Below are 23,070 nucleotides of genomic sequence, written 5' to 3' on the forward strand. Positions count from 1 at the left end.
TAGTGGGAAGCAGCCGCATAGCACAGGGAGATCAGCTCGGTGCTTTGTGACCACCTAGAGGGGTGGGATGGGGAGGGTGGGAGGGAGGGAGATGCAAGAGGGAAGAGATATGGGAACATATTGTATGTGTATAACTGATTCACTTTGTTATAAAGCAGAAGCTAACACACCATTGTAAGGCAATTATACTTCAATAAAGATGTTTAAAAAAAATAATAAAGTCTATTAATTAACCAAAAAAAAAATTATATAATCTGAGCGTGCAAATGGATAGATGCCCAGTATAATTCATTAAGGTATTAATTATGATGATGGTACCTATGCTATGCAAGTTCTTAACCCTCAAGTGTGAATGCCCTAGTGTGGGATACAGATAAGAATATTGGGTCTGGGCTTCCTTGGTGGCGCAGTGGTTAAGAATCTGCCTGCCAATGCAGGGGACATGGGTTCGAGCCCTGGTCCAGGAAGATCCCACATGCCGTGGAGCAACTAAGCCCGTGCGCCACCACTACTAAGCCTGCGCTCTAGAGCCCGCGAGCCACAACTACTGAGCCCGCATGCCACAACTACTGAAGCCCACGTGCCTAGAGCCTGTGCTCTGCAACAAGAGAAGCCACCGCAATGAGAAGCCCGTGCACCGCAACGGAGAGTAGCCCCCGCTCGCCGCAACTAGAGAAAGCCCACGCCCAGCAACGAAGACCCAACACAGCCAAAAATAAATAAATAAAATAAATAAATTAAAAAAAAAAAAGAATATTGGATCTACATGTCATTTTCAGGGATCTTGCTTTTTTCTACTTCAGATTGTGCTTTAATGTTGAGAGAAAAATGATAATCCCACTTGCCATTGGGTTGTGCATCACTCCTGCTGAATTCTCCTGGAGTGATGACTTCACAGTTTCTTGGAGGCTTCCACTTATTTCACCCATCAGAGGAATGTTTATAGTTTTCATGTAAATTTTAATGGGCAGAAACATCTGTTCCCCATCCAGCCGTGATGTCTCATGTATACATGAGAATCCCTGGCTGAGCACAAACCATGTGTGCTGCGTATTGGATGCTCAGGAAAATAATATAGACCAAGGACAAAGAAGAGAGGCATCGAGAGGGAGTGAGGAGGAGAAAGGGGAAGTGGTGAATGGGTGAGTGGGCAGGAAAACTCTCCCTGCGCCAGCTGGTGGCACTATGTGCGGCCTGTCCCTCCTTGGTGGTCTGGCTGGTCCTGGTGGATCCCAGGCCTACCCCCTTCCTCTGGAGCAGAGCCCGTGGGTCTGGTGAGCCACTTAGCTCCATTTAATGGAGCTGCTCCCTCATAACAATTGTGGGCACCTCTTGCTCCTTGTATGGGACAGGGCAAATAGGCACTGGCACGGCACTGTCCTGCAACCACTTGGCCTTCAAGGCTGGCAGAGCTGGCTTCTCCTTGTTTGCTCCTGTACCTCTAGAGGTTCTTCCCCACCTCCCATCACCTGAGCTCCTGCTGGAACTTTGAGATCGTGGGTAGGACTAAACAGAACATTGGGACTGTCCTCCCATAGTTTGGAATTTGCAGAGGACTCCTGACCACTTTTTTGGCCCTACTTCTCATTCCCCCCAACATGTTCTCCAGCCACCTGAAATTACTTGTAATCCCCCAAATGCCCATACTTCTGAGTCTTTTCTATTTTTTTTAACCTTGGAATGCTTCCTCTTTCCCAGCCCCTGTCCACATGGTGGTGTGAGAACATGCACAGAACACATGCACACACCACCCTGCCAATTGCTCTCTGTACTTCAAAACTCAAACTGAAGTTTTCTCTGTGAGATTCTCTCTGACCCACTCGAGCATAGTTCATCACCCCCTCTTGCTGTCCCACCCTTCTGCACACATACTCTGTGACACTGTCTGTCATGTCACTTTGCAGTGATGGTTTTTGGATATGAGGGCTCTGTCCCTGAAGTCAAGTTGCTTGGCTACAAATTACAGCTCCATCACTGGGCTGCGTGATCCTGGGCAGATTACTTAATATCTCCATGCCTCAGTTTCCTAATTTGTAGAATGGGGATACTGTTAATAATAACCATAAACGTTTGTTGAGAAAATTAAATGAGATGATACAGGTAAATCACTTAGCAAAATACCCGGCTCAATAAAGGGCAGCTATTACTATCAACTCCTCAGTTTTTCTTCCCAACCATCTTGTACGGGGACTGTTATGCACCCTGTATTCCTAGAGAGTGGTGTATAATAACTCTTTCACATTTGTTTGTTGAGTGGCATTGTTGAACCGATGGCTCCCAGTGGCCTACTCAATCGGGTTCATGTTCTCTGGAATCAGCAGTTGGGGTTCAAATCTTAACTTTACCAGTTTATAGCTATGGGACCTTAGGCAAGTTAATTAAACTTTCTATATTTTAGTTTAATCATCTGTAAAATTTTAATTATGATAGTACCTAGCTCACAGGTAGAGATAATCTACATTCAGAGTGCCTAGAATATGGAAAGATCTCAAAAAAGTTAGTTAATGTTATTCTCATTAATGTTATGAGTATTATTACATTTAATACTCATCTTAAATATCACTACTATAAAGTCTTTCTCAATCACTCTCTCTGGAAGGAATCTCATTCTTTAGCCAATCATCCAACATAATTATTAAATGCCAGCTATAATCCTGGCACTGTGCTAGACACCTGCTGTGCAGTGGTAAATAAATCATATATGATCTCTACCTTCATATAAGTTGGGGTTTGAGAGAGTGCTAAATCTCAATGTGTTTTCAAAGTTCTCAACCCAGTGAGATATAGATTAATGAGACATAGATAGAGATCAAAATGTGAGCTTACTTACAACCATGTAGGAAAGGTGTTAACTGCCTATGTCCTCAACCCAACTACTGTTCATTCTTTTGGCCTTTCTAGATTTATCATTGAAGAATTCTTGGGTCACTACAATTGGCTAAATCAAGGCTTTAGCCTTAGGCTGGTTTTGACTCCGTGTGTTAAATAGTGTCATTGATTTTTCTGTTGCTGAAGGAAGGAACCTCAGGGAAAACATCATGTTGGTTGGGAAACCAAATATACATTTGGCCAAAGCTTTTAATGCAGCTCTTGGATGATCTTCTCATGGATTTGGTAATTTCTGGGGAAAGGAACACCAGACTTTATGCTCCTTGAGCATATGCTTCTGGTCTTATATAACTCTGTGTCTCTGGGGCTTAGGATGTTGCTTAGTAATAACAAGTGCTCAGAAAATATTTGTTTAACTCACATTGTTGAACAACAGTTTAGTTGAACATAAAATTCCAGTTTATTATTTTCCCTAAACACTTTGGTCTTATTATGTGACTGTCTACTTGCTTCTTGGCTATTTTTGAGAAGCCTGGTGTCCATCTACTTAGTTGTCATTCCCCTATTCCCTGAGGTAATCTCTATTTTGAAGTTGGTGTGTATTTTTCTCATCCATGTTCTTATACTTTTACTAGATATATTTAACTATAAAATATTAGTGTGGGGTTTTAGAAAATTAAATAAATTATTACTCTTGTAGATATCCTGCAATTTGCTTTTTAAAGTCACCATTATGGTCTCAATATTTAACCAGGTTGATACAAGTAGGTCTAGTTCATTCATTTTCACTGCTGCATATTTCATTGCAAAAATATAGCACCGTGCATTTATTCATTGATGATCATTAGGTGTTTTCTGATTGTTGCTATTACAAACAGTGCTTTAACGAGCATCCTTGTGTCTGTCTCCTGTGTGATATAGAAGATGCACACTGAGAAGCAGAATTGCTGGGTCACCAAGGATGTACATATCTTGGATGTTGATGGTTGATCTCCAAAGTGGCCTCCCAATTCACACTCCCACCAGCAGGGCACAAGTACTCTCCTTCTTCACATTTTCATCAACCTTGCTGTTGTCAGACTTCTGAATGGGTGTGTACTTGACCCCTACTTTATACATTGTCTCCAGTGTTATCATTCTCTTTTTACATACGAGAAAACTGAGGTTAAAGAGTGGCGGGCTTCCCTGGTGGCGCAGTGGTTGAGAATCCGCCTGCCAATGCAGGGGACACGGGTTCGAGCCCTGGTCTGGGAAGATCCCACATGCCACGGAGCAACTAGGCCCGTGAGCCACAACTACTGAGCCTGTGCGTCTGGAGCCTGTGCTCCGCAACAAGAGACGCCGCAACAGTGAGAGGCCCACGCACCGCGATGAAGAGTGGCCCCCGCTTGCCACAACTGGAGAAAGCCCACGCACAGAAACGAAGACCCAACACAGCCATAAATAAATAAATGCATAAATAAAAATTAAAAAAAAAAAAAGTGGCAAGCTCAGAGAAAGAACGAGTGAATGAGTGAATGAATGAATGAATATGGTGATTCTATATTTATTTGTTATTTATTATTTCTTTAACCAGAATATAAGTTCCATGAACCTAAGTACCTTACCCCTAGCCTTGAGAACAGGTTCTAGTAACAGGTAAATGCTCAGTAGTTATTGTAATGAATGGAGGAACCTGGGCAGTGAATGTCCATTTACTTCAGGAGCCTCCCCTCGGCCTTCTGAGCTACATTCTGCACTTACCCTGCAGGAGTTTTGAAGGAGCAAGAAAGGCCTGCAGCAGCCTGGGCTAATGGAGCGGAGGAAGTGTGACAGCTAAAAATTTTTTCAGTGGAAAATTAAATCTGCCCAGCAGGGGTCTGATGAGAAGCTGGGGCCAGCCTGAAGGAGGATGCAGCTGGAGGGAGTGTCCATCTGGATCCCACAGGCCTCTGGATGTTGAGAGGTTATTCTTAGCCATCTTTTCTTCAGTCCTTATTTTCTCTTAATCAGGGCTCTCTTGATTTTGCAACTGGAATCTTTTTTTCCCCTTCTGTAAAGCAATGATTTTCCATATAGTAATTCTTTCCTTCTTTAGACTTCCCAGAGGGGGTAGGAGGTTCTTTTTGTGCTCAGACACTTTGCACATTGCCTCCCACCCACCTCCTCCCAGTGCTTTTGTGGCTGGTGTAGACCTATTCTGTGTGCTGGATTTGACCCCAGATCCTTGTTTGGTTACAAAGGACTTAACCATACCACTCTCCTTACTAATTATTTTTTCCTAGTAACATCAGTAGGAGTACATTTCCCACCCCCCTGCCTCCCTCTGCCTCATGTGTCCTGATTTCTGCTGGATTCATTTAACGTGAGCCTTAAGGGGCAGCCAAACCGATGGCAGGTGGCCAAGCTCCAAGCCTCGGCTCCTGCGTCATCATTATAATCACTCGCATTGACATGGTGTTCTGTGGTTAACAAAGCGCTCCATGCTCAGAAGCTCTTTAGTCCCCACAGCAGCAGAAGCCAAGGCCTCTGGGGTTTGGTGACATCCCCAGGATCACCAAAGAGGAAAGGCCGAGGTTTGAACTTGCTTTTCTAATGCTGAATCCCCTATTTTTTCTTTCAGTCCTTGCAGGGGTCACAAAGGCAAGTGCCTTTGGGGGCCAGGTAGATAATCTAAATGAGAGAAGCTGGCTGGAGTAGAAGACATCAGGGAGTAGTGAGGACTGTGGGGGAATTAGAGAACATGCTTTGCCCAAAGGCATCAAAATGCAAAGCATTTAAAAAGCAATAAAAACCAAACCCATTTATTTTACCACCTCTTCAGTGTCCAGTCTATAACTTCTCTTTGTTGGTGTTGAAGATGGATGGTGTCACTTTATCACTGAGTAGCACTGACTTGGTGGGATGAGTAAGCATGACCTTGGTTGCAGTAAGTCTCTGGTATAGATGAGGAAGTATATGTTAAAGATTGAGTGAGGGCATCCCTGGTGGCGCAGTGGTTGAGAATCTGCCTGCCAATGCAAGGGACAAGGGTTTGAGCCCTGGTCTGGGAAGATCCCACATGCCGCGGAGCAACTGGACCCGTGAGCCACAATTACTGAGCCTGCGCGTCTGGAGCCTGTGCTCTGCAACAAGAGAGGCCGCGGTAGTGAGAGGCGCGGCGCGCGTGCCGCGATGAAGAGTGGCCCCCGCTTGCCACAACTAGAGGAAGCCCTCGCAGAGAAACAAAGACCCAACACAGCCATAAATAAAAAAAAAAAAGAAAAGAAAAGAAAAAAAGATTGAGTGATTTTATGGCTTTTAGGATAGTATTACAGACCCAAGGATGTACATATCCTGGGCCTACCCATCATCTTGTCTTCCCTAGAATTTTCAAGGGATGAGATTCAAAGTAATATGACATTTCTGGTTGTGCAAGTCCCTTATGCCTCAGTCCCAGCCCTGGTCAAAAGTTCTCCCCCTCCTTCCCCACCTCTTCCTCCCTCTTTCATCCCTTTTTGAAATCATGGGGTAGCTGCACAGGTCTCTATGCTGAGACAAAGAGTGATAGTGACAAAGACAAGAGAGGTAGTCAGGCCCCCAAAAGAACCCCAAGTTTACCTTCTCACCCAGGCATAGGACCCAGAGAAAAGACAGAGAACAGCGTGGTTCATGCCTTTAAGGAGAGAGAGATCTTCCCCATTAATATGGGGCCCAATGAAGGTCATGGGCTTTGGCCAATCAAATAAAAACTCCTTCTCTTTTGAGGGGGGTTAGGAAGGGGCTGGGCTGAGGTGGGGCTATCATGAGAATAGGGCTGAAGTGTATCCCTTACTCTAAACATCAGTGGTTAATACTGTGGATGCAGAGTGTGCAGCTCTGCTACCTATTGGCTCTGTGACCTTGAACAAGTTATTTGACCTCATTCCTCAGCATCTTCATCCATGAAACATGGGTAGATGCAGTGGTGATGAGGATGAACTGAGATAAGGTATGTGCATTGGTCAGTAAATATAAGTTCTTTTTGTTTGGAGTTCTGTGTCCTAGCCCCACTCTTTTCTCTGTTAGCTAAAACCTGAGGAAGCCTTCAAATGCCCGCAGAAGGAATACAGATGGAATAATTCATAGAACAAGAAACTACAATATTCTGCCAATTTTTCTTCTTTGGAACTTGCTATTTGCCCAAATTCCCTGATTCCACCTTTTTTTCTCCATCTCTATAACCTCAGATGGTCTCAGTGAGCTGGAATCTTGAACGAGGTAGCTGGGGCTCTGCCGGATAAGGCTTGGCTGTCAAATGTGCTTTGCGAGGTATAACTGTGACTTTTGTCTAAATATTCACTCCAACTTAACTGCCATTCAGTTGAAACTTTTCCTAAGTAGTTGTTTTCTCATCTGGCTTCTTGTGGGACAGAAAATTTAAGAAGGCAGATTCTATTATTCAAACACAACATTGCTGTACTTACCGAATCAACAGTGGACTGAAAGTCCCCCTCCCCCATCTTTAGAGTTGTTTTTCTTTCGCATGCCTCACATATACCAATGAAAAATAGCTCAGAGTGGATATTGCCTAGACATAGAATTAGGTTCTTATTAATGGGAAGAATTAAGTTCTTATCAATGGGCAAAAGTAGAATTGAGAGGTAGATGATATGCTTATATACTCTGATTTATTCTTAGTTTTTACTGCACGTAATGTTTCTGTTGAGACCAGTTGACAGAGTCGGAGGCTCAGCATGGAAAAAGCATGGATAATTCTGAAGTACAAATGATTCAAGTGTTACATGTATTTTAGCATGGAGCCAGCGGAAGACTTTTGGATGGTGTCCTTCCCACCTTCTCTCTCTCTCTGTCCCTCCCTGACCCCCCACTCTTCTCCTTTCCCCACATCTGTAGCCATCCCCTCCTGGTTAAGCCCAGAAGGAAAACTCGATGGAAATGATGGAAACCATCCAGGAAATTATGACACCCAGGCTCTGGTTCCAGCTCTGCTAATTACTAACTGAGTGGTAGTCACCCCTCCGGGTATCAGCTTCCTCACATATAAAATAAGTAGGAGGTTGCGGGGGGTGGGCAGGGCATGTAGGACTGAGAGATCGCTAAGTTTTCATTCCTCTGTGGATTTCACCTTTGCCAGCTTGGGGCCTGGCATGTCTCAGCAGCTGGTCACTTGGATAATCCCCAGAGCAGATAAGTGCTGCAGGATAACGGAGAATGGGCCCTATTCACGGCAGAGTCCAGCCACTCGAATAGATGCTGGTGCCTCTGGCTGTTTTCCGGAGCCACCAGCCAACCTAGAGAAGAAGCTGGCTGGAAAAGTGGATGGATGGATGTATTAGAAAGGCCGGTGTCATCTCCAAACACAGTGTCTGAGAAATGCCCATGTGCCCAGAAAGAAGTCACTGAATCCCTTCAGCTGATGCAAAGAGCCGGGCAAGCCAGGCTTTGAATCTTGACGCTGCCACTTAACCGAGCTGTGTGACCTTGAGCAAGCTCTCTGGCTGTTTTGTCATTTTTCTCCTCCATAGAATGGGAGTGGCAGTATATCCACCTTGCCAAATTGTAGTAAAGTTCGAGGTCCTGCAGAGGCCTAACAGTACCTACTGAGTATAGGGACTCAGAGGTACTCAGTAAATGGTAGTAGAAGTGGCTGTTGGATTACTGCCCTGTGCCCTTTACTCACAGGACTCATTCGGGGGACTTGGGCCCCAGTTCTGGCTCAGGGCTCCTCCCATGGCTGGAGAACTGGCTCCAAGACCAGGCCCAGCCATGCCAGGGAGCCGGGCACAGAGATGCTGCCGAACGCGCCGCTGATTAAATTCCCTGATTGAGGAGCCTCAGCATCCCGGTCCAGAGCGGGAGCGCCGGCAACATTTAGCACAGTCTGCTTGGATCCTTAATTAGGTTATTTTTCAAGACCTTTTCAAGGTCTTGTCCCCTTTCCTCAACTTCCTCTGGCCCCTTCTCTCTGGGTCCCAGTCAGAGAAGGGAAACAGAGCAGTGTGGGGCTCCCCTCCATCCCTCTTCCAGGGAGAAAGTAAAAGGAGCAGGAAGAGGCTGTTTTCCTTGCAGAAGATGCGGCGAACACAAGCCCTGACCGCTCAAGGTGGCTGCAGCCCCATCCGAAGGGCTACATCTCCACGCGCGCCCGGCTGAGCCCTGTTTTGTTTTCTGGCGAAACTGGGTTTCCAATTCAAACCTGCCTCTTCCTCCATCCTTTATCGGGACAGCTCGCAAGTGTTTTCCTGGGAAGCGCGATTATGTGGCACTTAGCATATTTTCTCACCTTCCCGTGTCCACCTGGTAAAAATAAAATAAAATAAAACAAAACAAAATAAAGGAGCCCGGGATTGAACTGTCGTTATTTTTTAAAAGGGGAGAGTGGGGTCACATGATGGCGAGTAACTGATTTAGTGAAGTGGCTGCAAGTCCGGGTTTGCTGCAGAGCCGGCCCCTCCCGGCGGGGGCGCTGACGTCACGGAAAAGCCCCGGCGCGGGTCGGCCGGGCCGGTATAAACCGCGGGGCCGCGGCGGCTGCGGGCGGCGGGCTCGGGCGGAGGCACAGACGGCGGCAACGCGCGAGCACCCTGCGCTTGGCGGCCCCAGCAGCACAGCGCTCACCGACCCTCGGACGCCCAAGTAAGCCAGGAGCCCCGCGGGGGCCCTCCCGACTTTGGAGAGGGGTGGGGGGGCTGGTTGGGGAAGGGGTGGGCGTTCCCAGCCCGCAGAACTTTCTAAGTTGAGAAAAGAGCCTTCGGAACGTGCTCTCCGCGCTGTGTTTTTCCAGGTCGGGGGCAAAGTTTAAGGTGCAAAGGATGCCATCTGTCATCAGCAGGTTCCTTGCTTCAGTTCAGGAAGAGGGCCACCTCTTCCTACAGGCTGTGGTCAGAGGGCAGCCGTCAGGCTCTGGTTGTTTGAATTCAAGTCGGCCAACGGGGGCGCTGCTTGTGAGATTAAAAAACCCGGCTGATCATCGCGGTCAGGGTCGTGCTTAGGGTCATCGACGGGTTGGGGTGTGGAGCGTGGGGGTGAGCGTGGGAAGGGGAGGGTCTGTGCATTTCTCGCTATCCCAAGTGGATCTTGCTGATTCAAATAAGAATGCTTCTACTTTATCTCAAGGAGCCTGGGAGTACAGACTTCCGTGCAAGGGGGGCGGGAGGGGAGGGGAGTCTTGAGAAAGGGAAAGTTGTAGCAAAGTTGTTGAATGTCTTTGGGGAGAGTCTTTGACCTGATTTGCTTCAAAAAGGTGGAAATCTGAGTTGAATTAAAGAACTCTTGAAGCGGACATGGTTTAATCAGAGTGAAGCATTTTCTCTGCGAATTTGACGGGTCTGAACCTGAGGGGGTCAATTTCCCTGCCAGAACGACAAGGCATGGGGCTGGGATGTTTTAAATGTGATATCCGTGGGCAGGAGGGCAGAGCTGAGGCATAAACCTCAAACAAATTCTTTCCCCCCCCTCAAATAATAGCTAATTCAGGCAGTTGGGGAACATCAGGGCAACTTTACTAAACATGGAAGTTCCAATAATCGCTTGTCCAGTCCAGCCAGGGGGAGTGATGTCATTGTCACGTGTTTCCCACTGAGGCCCACTGGATGCTGGTGCAATTAAGAGCCATGTTTAGACAAGAGCAGCTAACCTGGCCAGCTGGTCCCCAGCTGCATTAACTTGTTGCTTTTCAAGCCATCTCTGGAGGCTGTTGGTTCCTTCTGGCTGCCTCTGTGCCAGCTCTGAGTGGGGAATCCCAAGGCTTCTTTGAAGATGGAGGAAGCCCCAGGGCAGTGGGCGATATTAATGGTATTTTTTCCTCTTTGCAAATGACAATCTGCCCGAGGAGCTGGTAACAGTGTGTGTGTGCGTGTGTGTGTGCGTGTGTGTGTGTGTGTGTGTTCGTTCGGTTGAAAGCCTGTTGACTGCTTCATTGGTGTTCCTTGTGTTAGGGTTACTTGGGTCTCACCGCATTTAATAAAACATCACTGATGCCTGTGTTTAAGCCCCCTGAGCTCTCACTCGTGCTTCCTAATGCTAACACCTGGGCTGCTTTGCTCTCTAGGACCCAACGATGACTCTGAATAATGTCACCATGCGCCAGGGCACTGTGGGCATGCAGCCACAGCAGCAGCGCTGGAGCGTCCCAGCCGATGGCAGGCATCTGATGGTCCAGAAAGAGCCCCACCAGTACAGCCAGCGCAACCGTCACTCTGCTACCCCCGAGGACCACTGCCGCCGGAGCTGGTCCTCCGACTCCACGGACTCAGTCATCTCCTCCGAGTCGGGGAACACCTACTACCGGGTGGTCCTCATAGGGGAGCAGGGGGTGGGCAAGTCCACGCTGGCCAGCATCTTTGCGGGCGTGCACGACAGCATGGATAGTGACTGCGAAATGCTGGGAGGTAGGTGGACCAGCCCCGCGGGCTCCTGTGGTCAGCAGTGGTCCAGCAGAAAGAGCAAGTAGGTGGGTCATTTACCTGCAGAGTCGGGAACTGCGAGTATGCATTCTTGGCTCTGGCTCGGGAGCTGAGTCCCCACAGAAGCGCTGGCATAAGCTCCTGGGACAAGAACATGAAAATGCTCGTAGATAGAACCTGGGCCAGAAAGGCAATATCTTAGATTCCAGCTCTAAAGGGACTGGGGAGATGGATTATAGAGGGCAGAGCCGGAGGGTCAGGATCCCACCTCTGGCTTTTGCCATTTCTGACCTGGACCTTTCAAGAACTGAGTGTAGACGCAGCCTTTTTCCATGGTGGTACCTAAAACCAAACCGATTTGAAAAACTGTTAGGATGAATTCGTTAGTTTGTTTATTGCAATATTAGAGGCTTTTGAGGGTATAAAGTCATTTAAGATCTGTATTTTAAATAGCACATTTAAAAAAAATATTGAAATACAACAAGGATGATACATATACTTGTACAGAGCCTGACAGGTTTTCAAGACAACTTTCCCTGTACAACCTCATTTAAAATATTTATTATTTAAGCCTTGATTTCCAAAACTCATTTGAGGTGACACAATGTCAGAAATTCACGTAGTCCTCAAATACGTGTAAAGCATAGCACTACGTTCTGGGAAGTGAGATGAGGATCCTAATAGTCGATGGTTTTCATACAGCGTCTTTCAGCCGTGGCTCCCGTCTTAGACAAAGCCAGGGTCGCTGTGTGTCCCTGTTTGCAGCTGTGGAAATGAAAGAAGAACCCTCCAGTGCTTGTCCCAGTGGCGTGGTCTGTCTGTACGCTCAGTTGCAACTCACAGCTGAATCACAGACTTCCGGAGTAGGAAGATGTCTTAGTGATGACTCGGTTCTGCCCTCTACTTCATGCATAGAAATCCTACTCCTTCCTCACTCCTGTCAGCCGATTTCTACTAAACGTTTATTCTTCCATTGTCCGGGAGTTCACTGCTTCATGAGGCAGCTCCGAACTGGCTTTAAATGATGACTCATTGATGGAACATTGATTTCTCTCCTCACTCCTGAAATCTCAGGGATGATAGCTAAACCCCATTTCAACGGAGAAAGAGGGTCAGTATCTCTTTTTATGTAAAGGCCTGTGGGTGAGTGTCACTATAGGAGAAAGGGAGGAGGAACTACTATCTAGAATGTGCATTTGCAGTGGGACACGCACTTTATTGGGAGCCTTATATTTGCTACTGTTTATTTTGGTCCTGACATTATTCCTGTACTCATAGGAGTAAACTGAGTCTTAGGGACTTTCCTAGAATCACCCACTGGGACAGCTGGAATTAGAACTCAGGATTTTATAATGTTAGTTTGGTGGTGTTCTCCTTCTGTCATTGATAAGGAACTTGCTATGTGCCAGGCACTGTGCTAAGTACTTCCCACAAGTATTTTGATAATACTTAGGAAAATTGAACCAATTTGGTATTAATATCCCTATTTTACAGGTGAAGAAATGGAAGCTTATGAAGTCAAGTGACTTTCCCAGGGTGAAAAAGCTAGTCCATGGTCTGGACAGGATTCAAAAGTAGTTGTGGTTGAACCTAAATCCTGTGTTCTTTCGCTGTATTCAGCAGCCCCTGGATTTAGCATCCAAATGCTGTTACGTACTGTAGCACATTGGGCTGGGTACCGACCACGTGCCTGGTTCCATGCTAGGCTCTGGGGCACCCAGTGATGAACGAGGTACACCATACATACCCTCTTAGGAAGGAGCTAAGTGTCAGTGGCTATAATTCAGAGCAGGATAAAATTATATGAATACCTGAAGAAGTAACAATAAAGTGCTTTGGAGACTGATATAAAGAAGAGACCAACCAAGAGTTTTGGTTTGTTTCTTTAGGAGGGAGGAATTGAAACAGTTAGTGGATAGCAGACTTTCAAAAATGTTTGTCCATTAGAGTGCAGTGGTATCTATCCAGAGGGCGGTATCCCCATAGGCATAGAGTATTAAGAAGATTGACCCATCCCTGAAACTTGGGAAGGCAGGCTTCTGTATCTGGGAAGCTTCTTTGTTTAATAGGGAGAGGGGGCAGTTGGTAGAGAGAATCCTTTCCATACCTCCTCAAAGAGGGAATCTTGGGCAACAAGAAGCTTCTCAGCTGACTCATCCTACCTAACGTGTCCTATTTGAGTAACTAAATTTATACTGTCTAGGGTTACAGCCCTTACGTATAGGTGGCTGTTGGAATCACTAGTTGGCTTTATGTTTCCCAAGGAGAGGGTTTTCCATGGCATTTCACTGCATTGTTCTTTTTTCAGCATTAACCATAAGAAAAAAACTACACAATACTCTCATCATCATTTCTCCAAATAAAGATGGATGTTGTTAAGATTATATTGCAATAATCTTATGACTCTCTGTGCTCGCTTAATGCCATTCATTCATTCATCCATCCATCCATTCATCCCTAAACACTTACTGAACCTATACCGTGGAGCTTGATGTGACACTATGAGGACATACAAAGAGTCATGGGGCTTCTTCCTTAAAGATGCTTACAGTATATGCAGTAGAGATCAGATATAAATCGATAGGATGCGATAAGTGTCTTCAAAGAGGTACAAGGGCAGTGCTGTGGGAATTCAGAGGAGAAAATAAATATTACTTCCGGCTGTGAAAATCAGAAAAGGGTTCATGGAAGTGATGGTCTCTGAGCTGGACCCTAAGGACCACTAAGATCTGGAAGCCCTGAGGTAGGTGGAAGGCATTGCACGTGTGCGCAGGGCGTACAGGAGAGAGCACTGGACTCGCAGCCTGATGATGTGAGTTTGGACCCCAGTTTTGACACTGACTTAGCTAGGTGCTCTGGAGACAAGAAACTTACCCTCCTTAAGCTTCCTTCTTAGTAAAATAGGAACAATAACTACTTCAAAGTGTATTAAGAGGATAACAGGTGATAGCATAGTGCCTGGCACATAGTAAGTACTGAGTGAACATTCGTTAGAGCTGATTCTGAATCTGTTGTTTCCTTTCCTTGGGCTTATCTTCCACAACTGGACCTTTCATTGCTTGAAGTCCTCATCCACTTTGGTCCCTCTTGGCTGGGGCCCTGTGATATGTGCAGAGGAGACGTGAGCCACTAGAGGAGAGGCCAGTATTCCTAAGCAGGAGTTCCTTTAGGGTTCCTTGGGATCCTCTGTGCTCTGAAAGCAGTTGAGATTTTTTTGAGGGGAGAGGGATGCTGGATCCTCAGAACTTTCGAGGGGCTGCCTTAGCCGGTTCCAGCGGGTAAGAGAACTCTGGGGCAGGTTCACACACAGCACTTGAGCCAGTCTTGAGCAGGATGGTCCTCCAAGCACAGTGGGGGTCAAATGCAGACAGACAAATCGAGGTGCGCTACTCCAGGGAAAATGGCCGCAGACGACAAACTCCAACCCGCACCTCTGGATGATCTCTCTTGCTACACAGGGTGTGAGTACACACCCGTGGCTTTCATGGAGAGGACTGGAAAAATGAGGACTCCCCAGACCAGATTACTGAAAAGCCTTATAAGCCAATAGGCCTTAACCCTTTCTCCATACACCTTAGCCCAGGGCAAATTTCAAAGGACTCGTCTAGAATTTTATATTCTTTTATTTCCCCTCTTCTCACCCAGTTAACCCTTGAAAAGGCTGAAAGGTGGGGACTAAGGGAGGAAGAGAAAATAGAGCTTCGGTTGCAAGCAGGTCCTCTCCTGGTTGCAGAAGGCTCTCAAGCAGGATGCTTTGAGTGAGAAATCCTTGGGGCATGTGGCCAGAGGTGATACATAAGCCCAGGTGCAGGGCATATGCACCAAGCAGGGCGGAGGTGTATCGCTTTAGGCTTTTGGGTTTCCAGCACAATGACTTTCAGGCAGAGGTAAGTCCAGTCAGAATGATCCTGTCAGGAACTTTCCAGAACAGCAAAGCAGTTTGGCCTTACTTTTGCGGCTGGAATCTTTAGTCCACTTTTTCTCTAGACTTCTTCTGGTACCTCGTAAACCAAGAGAAAGTTTGAGTTTGCTTTTCCCCTTAGCTATTGGGATACAGTATGTTTCTGTCTGAACTACTAAGGATTCACATGAATCTCTTGTGCCTACTGTTGCGTGGTGAGTGTTGAGCTGAGGGCAGAGAAAGTGCTTTTTTGAGTTTTCTGAGTGCAGGGAGGTCTTTCCGAGAAAAGAGAAAAACTCTGAGGTGGTAAGGGGTAGTCAGCTCCCCCGCCCCTCTACTCCCATCTGTGCTGCTCAAGCTTTGATGCTTTGCACCTGCTTGTATAAATTTGCCTGTTGAGGTCATGAGGCCCTACTCTCCAGTAAGCCAAATTAGACATTCCACTGCGATCCCATTCATGATACATATTGTGGATGGCAAACATGATGGGAATAATAGATTTAAAATCCCCCAGTGGGAAACTGTTAACATCATTTAGAAGAATGACACCTAAAGAGATGGGAAAACTGACAGAAAGACAGAGCCATTCCTGGCTAATTTTATTCTCATTTGTCCATATTTTCTTTTCTTTGCCTCTCCTGATTCTAATTCCTAGAGGAAGAAACATTGAACCAGGAGCATTGCTTTTTATAAACCCCTCACTATTATGAAACAGGAAATGTCCTGGTTCCTACAATGCAGGGCTCTTAAGCTAGGATTTACCTATAGTAGGGAACGGCAAGTATGGCAAGAGCCAACTTCCTCCATCTGAAGAAATGATGATAACAGCTAACATTTATTGCATTTCTACTTTGTGCCCAGGCTTAATATATGTAATTGTCACAGCCCTGAGGTGTGGATACTGTTATCAATCCCATTTCACATATGAAGAAACTGAGGCTCAGAGAACTTAAGTAAGCAGTCCTGAGCCAAATAGTTAATAAGAGATGGCACCCAGATTTGAATTCAGGTTTGCTTGTGCTCACAAGCCACAATGCTATATTTATCATTTATTCATTCATTTGATAAGTATTTACTGAGCACCTGCAATCTACCAGGTGCTGTCCTGGGTGCTGGGGGAAATAGCAGTAAGCAGCATAGATGCAAGTCTCTGCCTTAACATTCTGGAAGGCGAGAGGGACAGAAAATAATAAAATAAGTAAGTTAAATGGATTCATGTTAGATGGCAATCAGCACAATGAAGAAAAATGAAACAAGGACAGGAGTAAGGATTATTGGTAGCAGAGAGGCGATGGAATTTTAAATAGATGGTCAGGGAGCACATCCCTCAGAAAGAGATAAGGGAACAAGCTTTTTCGATATTTGAGAGAACAGATTCCAGGCAAAAGGAACAGCAAGAAAAATGTCCAAAAATCATTATGAAGATCATAATTCTCAAATGATAAAATTCAAAACAGGAAACCTCATTGTGAAAATAGAGTGGGTATGGGTTCAATTGTGTGGAATTGATGGGAATCTCTCTTGCAAAAATCCCAGCTAACTCAGTTAATCCCCCCTCTGCCCTCTCCCACTGATTTTTCTGGGCTGGAGCTGCTCTGGCCCTTTGTACTGCATTCACCCTTCGCTTGCACTCAATCTGGGCTCAAGTGCAGGGAGGAAAGTTTCCATTACTAAGTAGAGCTGGAGACTGCACTTCTGTTCTACTTAAGATGGAAAAACAAGCCTGTTTATTCCTAGGGAACTGTCTTTTTTTTTTAACGAAGAAAACTTCACCAAAGCAGGGATAGTTTCAAGATTTTTTTCTTGCACATCTCAAAAGAGGAGAAATGTCTCTGAGCTGAAAGCTCCTGAAATGGCCAGTGAATGTTCAGTAATCACCCCACTGGAAGGTGCAGTGGGTTTCCATGGAAGGCTTATGAGCTGGGTTTACAGTTCTGCTGGGCAGTTAGTGTTTCTCATGGCACCATCCATGGATTCTGAGTCAAAAGCAGTAAAGTGAGTTTATTCTCCTAAATGGTTTTACTATATAAAAGGTATAGGAATGATGAAAACAAATGCCTTTCATTTCAAGCATTTAGTGATACATGTTCAGAAGATATAGGTGTTCTGCTTATTACTAAGCAGAATACTGGAGGAATATACGTAGAATGTTGTTGAAGGTGATTAAAAAAATAATTTGCCTGTGTGAATATTTACACAGTTTACTCTGTATATTTACATAATTAATTGCATATTTAGTAAGTTTATTTTCTGGCATAATTTTCTACACCCCTTTACAGAAAAGTGTTGCCTATTTGCCTGCCTCCAGGATCACTGTTCTTTCTTTTCCAGAAGATACATATGAGCGAACACTGATTGTTGATGGGGAAAGTGCAACAATTATACTCCTGGACATGTGGGAAAATAAGGTATGCAGAGCCTGTAGCTCTCTGTAAATTCCTTCAGGGCCTGCCTTCCAACAGGCTGTTTAGGGCAAGGGTGACATTGCCCTTTTTGATGTTCCAGATGAGGTGGACTCATTTTCTTGATTAAAAGCATTTGCTTCTGAAGAATGAAACTGTTCTAAGGAACAAGTCGTTCATAAATGAGCTTTGAATAACAAGCAAGTTGCAGTGATTTGCCCTTAGTTCTATTCAAGAATACAAAAAAGTGTATTTGTTTTAGGGAAAGTGCCAGTAAGTATGGATGATAATTTTAAACTACATAAAACCATATTATATGAAGCTGACACTCTCACTACTAGTTTTCAACATTTGCTTTTTAAAGGTTTGGGGTTTCTGAGCCTATTTGCTAGACCTTCTGTTTATTAAGAACCCTCCTATGCTAACAAAAGGATTCTTAATTTTATCACTTAGGGGCAAAAGAGTTTTATGGGAGCCAGGAAAGACTCATATTTGGTAGCTTAAATAAAATTGGAAATATTGTTTGGCAGACTCTTTGTACAATTTATCAACTCAAGCTGTAGGAGGAATCATAAAGTAAAACTTTTTGGCATCAGTGCTGTCTGAGCTAGGAGTCTTTACAGCCACAGACATCTTGTAGGCATGGAAGACTGAAGCCTTTTGGAGAGTTGGAATAAGTTTTCTTCCTTTCTCATATCAGCAAGGGTACTTTAGGATAAACACATTGTCTCTTTCAAACTAACACCTCATTTACCAGGCAAATCTGAGCTCATGGGAGATCTCATTTCATCAGGGGGAGAATGAGTGGCTCCAGGACCACTGCATGCAAGTCGGGGATGCCTACCTGATTGTCTACTCCATCACGGACCGAGCCAGCTTTGAGAAGGCATCTGAGCTTCGAATCCAGCTCCGCAGGGCCCGGCAGACAGAGGACATTCCTATAATTCTGGTTGGCAATAAAAGTGACCTGGTGCGGTGCCGGGAAGTGTCTGTATCAGGTGAGAGGAGTGGTGCCAATACCATAGAAACTGTCTCTGGGTCACCTGCATTTTCCTTCCAACAGTTGTTCTTTCCTTCCTCTTTCATGAAGCTGGAACCAGGGACTTATTAAAATGCCACATGGAGTTTTATGCATACTCTCTAAGGTGCCCATGTTCCCAGCAGATCATCTGTTCTACCTGCAGGATTCCAGTCTCCCTATCCCCAAGGCTTTCCCTGGAATTCCTTTAGGGAAGAGGTCATGCTCAGGGGTTTACTGGCAGTCCCCAGCCTTTTCTCCTCATCCTTTCTATTCTCCAGGGAGATCTCAAGAGTCCTGGGAAGTGAAAGTAGCATCTTCAAGCAAGAAGGACGGGAACTTTGATTTAGGGGCACTGTGAGAGTCTCACTGAGATTAAGAATTCTACTCTGGTTGCCTCTAGTTCCTGTAGACCCTAGAAACACCCTCCCAGCCCTTACCCTTTGCTTCCTAAGTTTCAGTTAAGGCATCAGTCTGATGGTGTCACGTATCCTTTGTTGTACTTGGTTCAGCGATAATTCCTATTTGTTGAGTTGGCGCCCAAATGCCTTTGGGGGCCCTTAAAATTTTATTGGCCTAATACAGATTTGGTACAATGGTAGGAAAATAAAATACTGCATTGCCAGGCTCCACCCAGGAGAAAAGAACCCTGTTGAATACTTAACAGACCCAACCAGCTTGGGAATGTCTTACTCTTAGGAAATGACTGTCTACAGTAGTCATTTTTTTCCAAACCAAAACTTGGACACCTGGTCATTGAACACAGTAGAACATTCGAGAATGAGACTTTCAGAAAAGCTTGTTTGGATAGTTTGCTGTAATTGTATTGCACTGTGCGAAATTCTCCAATTTTTTTCAAAATATCTCATCAAAGCTTAAAAAATTTTTTTTCAGAGAGGAAAGTCAAATGGTCAGATTCTTATTTTCAATTCAGGAAACTGACTCAGGAGAAAGAGTAAAGAACATGAACTTGAGAGTGAAGCAGGCCTGGATTCACACCTGCCACTTACAGGCTATGTGAACTGCCTCAAGTTTTTAAAGGACCACCTCTCTCCCCTCCAGTCTCATCACCTATCTGAAAGGGATAATGTATTCTTAAAGATTGTTGTAAACATTAAAAAAATGTTTATAAAGTATTCAACCCAGTTCCTTATGGGAATAAATTAAGGCTAAGGCTTTGACTAATTAATATTACGATATTTGATGAAATTGGACTTTCACACAGTGAATTTGGTGGGCCAGATCTAAAGCCCATCTCTCCTGTTTCCAGGAATCTTCGTGTGAGAGTCTTTCCTTCTATTTAAGCCCTGGGAGGACAGGTATCCCAGTGGCCTCCTGTATCCGTCGCATATATGACTGACTTAGAGTTCCCTCGAGGACCATTTAAAATTAGCACTCATCCAGCTTGGCTTTCTGTGTGTGTAGGGTCATATTCTGCAGCCCCCCTGATTTTCTTCTCCCCTCCTTTCCCCACCAGAAGGGAGAGCGTGTGCCGTGGTGTTCGACTGCAAGTTCATCGAGACCTCTGCAGCTGTCCAGCACAACGTCAAGGAGCTGTTTGAAGGCATTGTGAGGCAGGTCCGCCTCCGGCGGGACAGCAAGGAAAAGAATGAGCGGCGGCTGGCCTACCAGAAGAGGAGGGAGAGCATCCCCAGGAAAGCCAGGCGCTTCTGGGGCAAGATCGTGGCCAAAAACAACAAGAACATGGCCTTCAAGCTCAAGTCCAAATCCTGCCATGACCTCTCTGTGCTCTAGGCACCCGGAGTCAGCCAATGTCCCCCACTGGACATCACTGAAGGCCATTGGGACCCATAATCTATATTAGATTGGATTCTTAAGTATTGTTAGATGTGGCTTCCCCTATTGGTAGCTGGGAACTAACGTGCTAGGCTGATGGGCAACAAAATGCATGAGAAATGAAAGAGCTTTGTGAAGACTCAGTATTTATTTACAGGAAAAGCCTGACCTTTGCTACTTGAACACCCAAGACTCATTAGGGGACATGGTTGGTATTCACATGTGTTTCCTCTCTCCTTTGGCTAGTAGAGAATTGAAGCCTGCAAAATGATGCCTAGACAAGAATTTTTCATTATTCAAATTTTGCCTGGTGTTCTGTTATGTGAATTTGAGGCCAATCAGTGGGTCATAAACAAATATAGGAAAGCCATCAAAGGAATTTTTCAAAGGAGGGAGAACTTCTTTCTCTGTACCTTATATTTGTGGAGCTAGGACTGCAGAACTGGGTTCATCACGATCATCACTGTTATTGCTCCATGAAGCTGTGAAAAGACATGATGGACTTGCTGGAAACTAAAGCTTAGTAAACAATTTTTGTTCAGTGCCCACAGTCAGAGATCCAGAAGTCTATAGAATTGGGAACTGCTACATGTACCACTAATGGGTTCAAAAATTATATCTTTACTACTGTTGTCTTCTAATTTTTTATTTAAAGGAAAATTATTTTAATCAAATTCTATTTAGTCAAACCACGTTTTATGTTGCATTATTTTTAAAATCATAGGGCCATCATAAAAAAATATTTTTAAAATCTAAATTATTGAGAAACTGGAGTGCAAAATACCAAATTTTTAAATATAATCGAAGGTCTGAAGTTTTATAAAACACAAAACATAAATACTTCCAGCATTTTGGGTTGACCCTTTTATGCCACAGCTCTGCTCTATTTATTATTATTTTGCAAAATAACAACCATTTTAACATTTGATAAAGCATATTTATGAACATGTTTCTTAATAAGAAAAATGTCCATTTTATTACCATTTTCTATCTTTTTCAGAATATTCAAGTTTTTACCTATATGTCTTATAATAAAATAAATAAAATCTTTGAAAAGAAAGGCATTCCTAAATGTTTTTCCTCCCGACTCAAGATGATTATGATCATTTTGATGTAGCTTCTAGAGCAAGCACATTATAAAGAAACATACGTATTATTTTATTTCTTCTCTTCATTGGCAAGAGCCCAGTCATTATCTGTTTTAAAGAGTATCCCTGACATCTCTCCTTTGACATGTGATTCACAATAATGTAAAGTGATTTTTGGCTGATACAGTTAGGAAGTATTTGAGGTCATGTAAATGCCAAGTTACAGTAAAAGCGAGATTGACCTTTACTTTGGTCTGGCAAATTCCTGACTCAACAGATGGGCTTTGCTTTGCTCCCCAAAGGCTCATGGTCCTAAGCTTGAGTAAAGCATTAGAGGAAATTATAAAGGATTAAGGGGGAGAAAAAGGAAACTGCTGATTTTCAGCCTGAGCTCTAGCCAGACAAGGCTTTTACCCCAAATCTCCTCCCTGACATTTTTACAGCTGGACATTAACACGTGGCTGCTTTCCAGTGGTGCTGTGTAGCCCTTCTGCTTCAAGGGTGGGACTTCCTGCTGTTCCCCATTCACACCTCTGGCCACCCCCAGCACGCTCTTGCTCTCTCAACTCCCTATCTTTCTGAGTTTGTAATCAGACATACACTAGTAGTGACAATCAAGGGATCTTGCATATTGCCCAAAGTGACACAGTTTTACAAGGTGTCTCTGCTCTGTTTTGTTGGCCCTTTCTCCTCCTTTTTCCAAGTTGGGAGCAAAGGTTCCCATCTCTGCACTTTGCATCTTTGAATTGGTCAAGGAAACAGTACAGGGAGGTGATAAGAGTAAAGATTCAGGTTATACGGGCCTGGGATGAATCTTGGCTGTGCCATTTAACACGTGTGTCTTTGGAATAGTTAAAGTTTAAAGCTTCTTAACTATTAGTTTCTCATCTGCAAATGAGGTTGCTAATAATACCTACCTTGTAAGGTTGTGAGATGGATGTCTTTCAGTCTGCCATACCGTAAAGAGCTCGAGAGATGGCAGTTTTCATTGTCACACATCTTCCATTCTGCATCAGTTAGTTAGTTTTATATGTCTGGAAACTCAAAATCAGGGGCCACTATGTCTTTTCCTTTTCATTTCTTTACTCTCTGCAATACAGTGCTTTGCACATATTGAAGCTTCTTATAGTGTTTCTTCTTGAATTGTTCCTCTCAGTGGCCCCATGAGGTTGACAGAACATTTTATAGCAAACAAGTCCAGGGGGATATTAGTTCAGATGTGAAATGTCTGGGCTAGGACTGGGGTCCAGATGTAACTCATTTGCATCTTCTAGTATCCAAAACCATTTCCTATACACACAGCTCTTTTCATCCTCATGGACCATCCCCACACACACACCACACACACACCCCTCCACACAGCACACACATATAACATACACATACAGCAAACACAGTACACATATATCCCACAGTGCACACACCACATACGTACCTCACACACACCAACACACACACATTCTTTATACTCTTCTCTGTTCTGCCAGATTCAGCTGTCCTCCTCACTTGTCTCAGATCTTCCCAGACAAATGGCCGACAGCTCCCAAGCCTCCTAAACTCCAGGGCCTGTTGAGGATTGTCACCCCGGAGCTGCCCCAGCTTGAGCCAGGCACACGGTTCTGGCTGCAGTCCAGTCTGAGAGGTGTTTTGGTTCAGAGCTATGGCTCGA

General features: G+C 44.8%; 1 protein-coding gene across 1 annotated transcript; it reads left to right on the forward strand.

The window, feature by feature from the left end:
• Nucleotides 1–9,287: 9,287 nt before the first annotated feature.
• On the forward strand, nt 9,288–21,324 carry GEM (GTP binding protein overexpressed in skeletal muscle). The gene is made up of 5 exons (XM_059901994.1): nt 9,288–9,426; nt 10,841–11,180; nt 17,428–17,504; nt 18,292–18,496; nt 19,994–21,324. The coding sequence occupies exons 2-5, from the start codon at nt 10,850–10,852 to the stop codon at nt 20,269–20,271; spliced, it is 891 nt and encodes a 296-aa protein (XP_059757977.1). The 5' UTR covers nt 9,288–9,426; nt 10,841–10,849; the 3' UTR covers nt 20,272–21,324.
• Nucleotides 21,325–23,070: the final 1,746 nt, after the last annotated feature.

This window comes from Balaenoptera ricei, chromosome 17 (genome assembly GCF_028023285.1).
Source record: "Balaenoptera ricei isolate mBalRic1 chromosome 17, mBalRic1.hap2, whole genome shotgun sequence".
Lineage (NCBI taxonomy): Eukaryota > Metazoa > Chordata > Mammalia > Artiodactyla > Balaenopteridae > Balaenoptera > Balaenoptera ricei.

Bases quoted from the DNA above. Each gene is read 5' to 3' on its own strand.
- GEM (XM_059901994.1), top strand. From the start codon at position 10,850: ATGACTCTGAATAATGTCACCATGCGCCAGGGCACTGTGGGCATGCAG. The intron at 11,181-17,427 runs GTAGGTGGACCA...TTTCTTTTCCAG, and splicing joins TGACTGCGAAATGCTGGGAG to AAGATACATATGAGCGAACA. The intron at 18,497-19,993 runs GTGAGAGGAGTG...TTTCCCCACCAG, and splicing joins CCGGGAAGTGTCTGTATCAG to AAGGGAGAGCGTGTGCCGTG.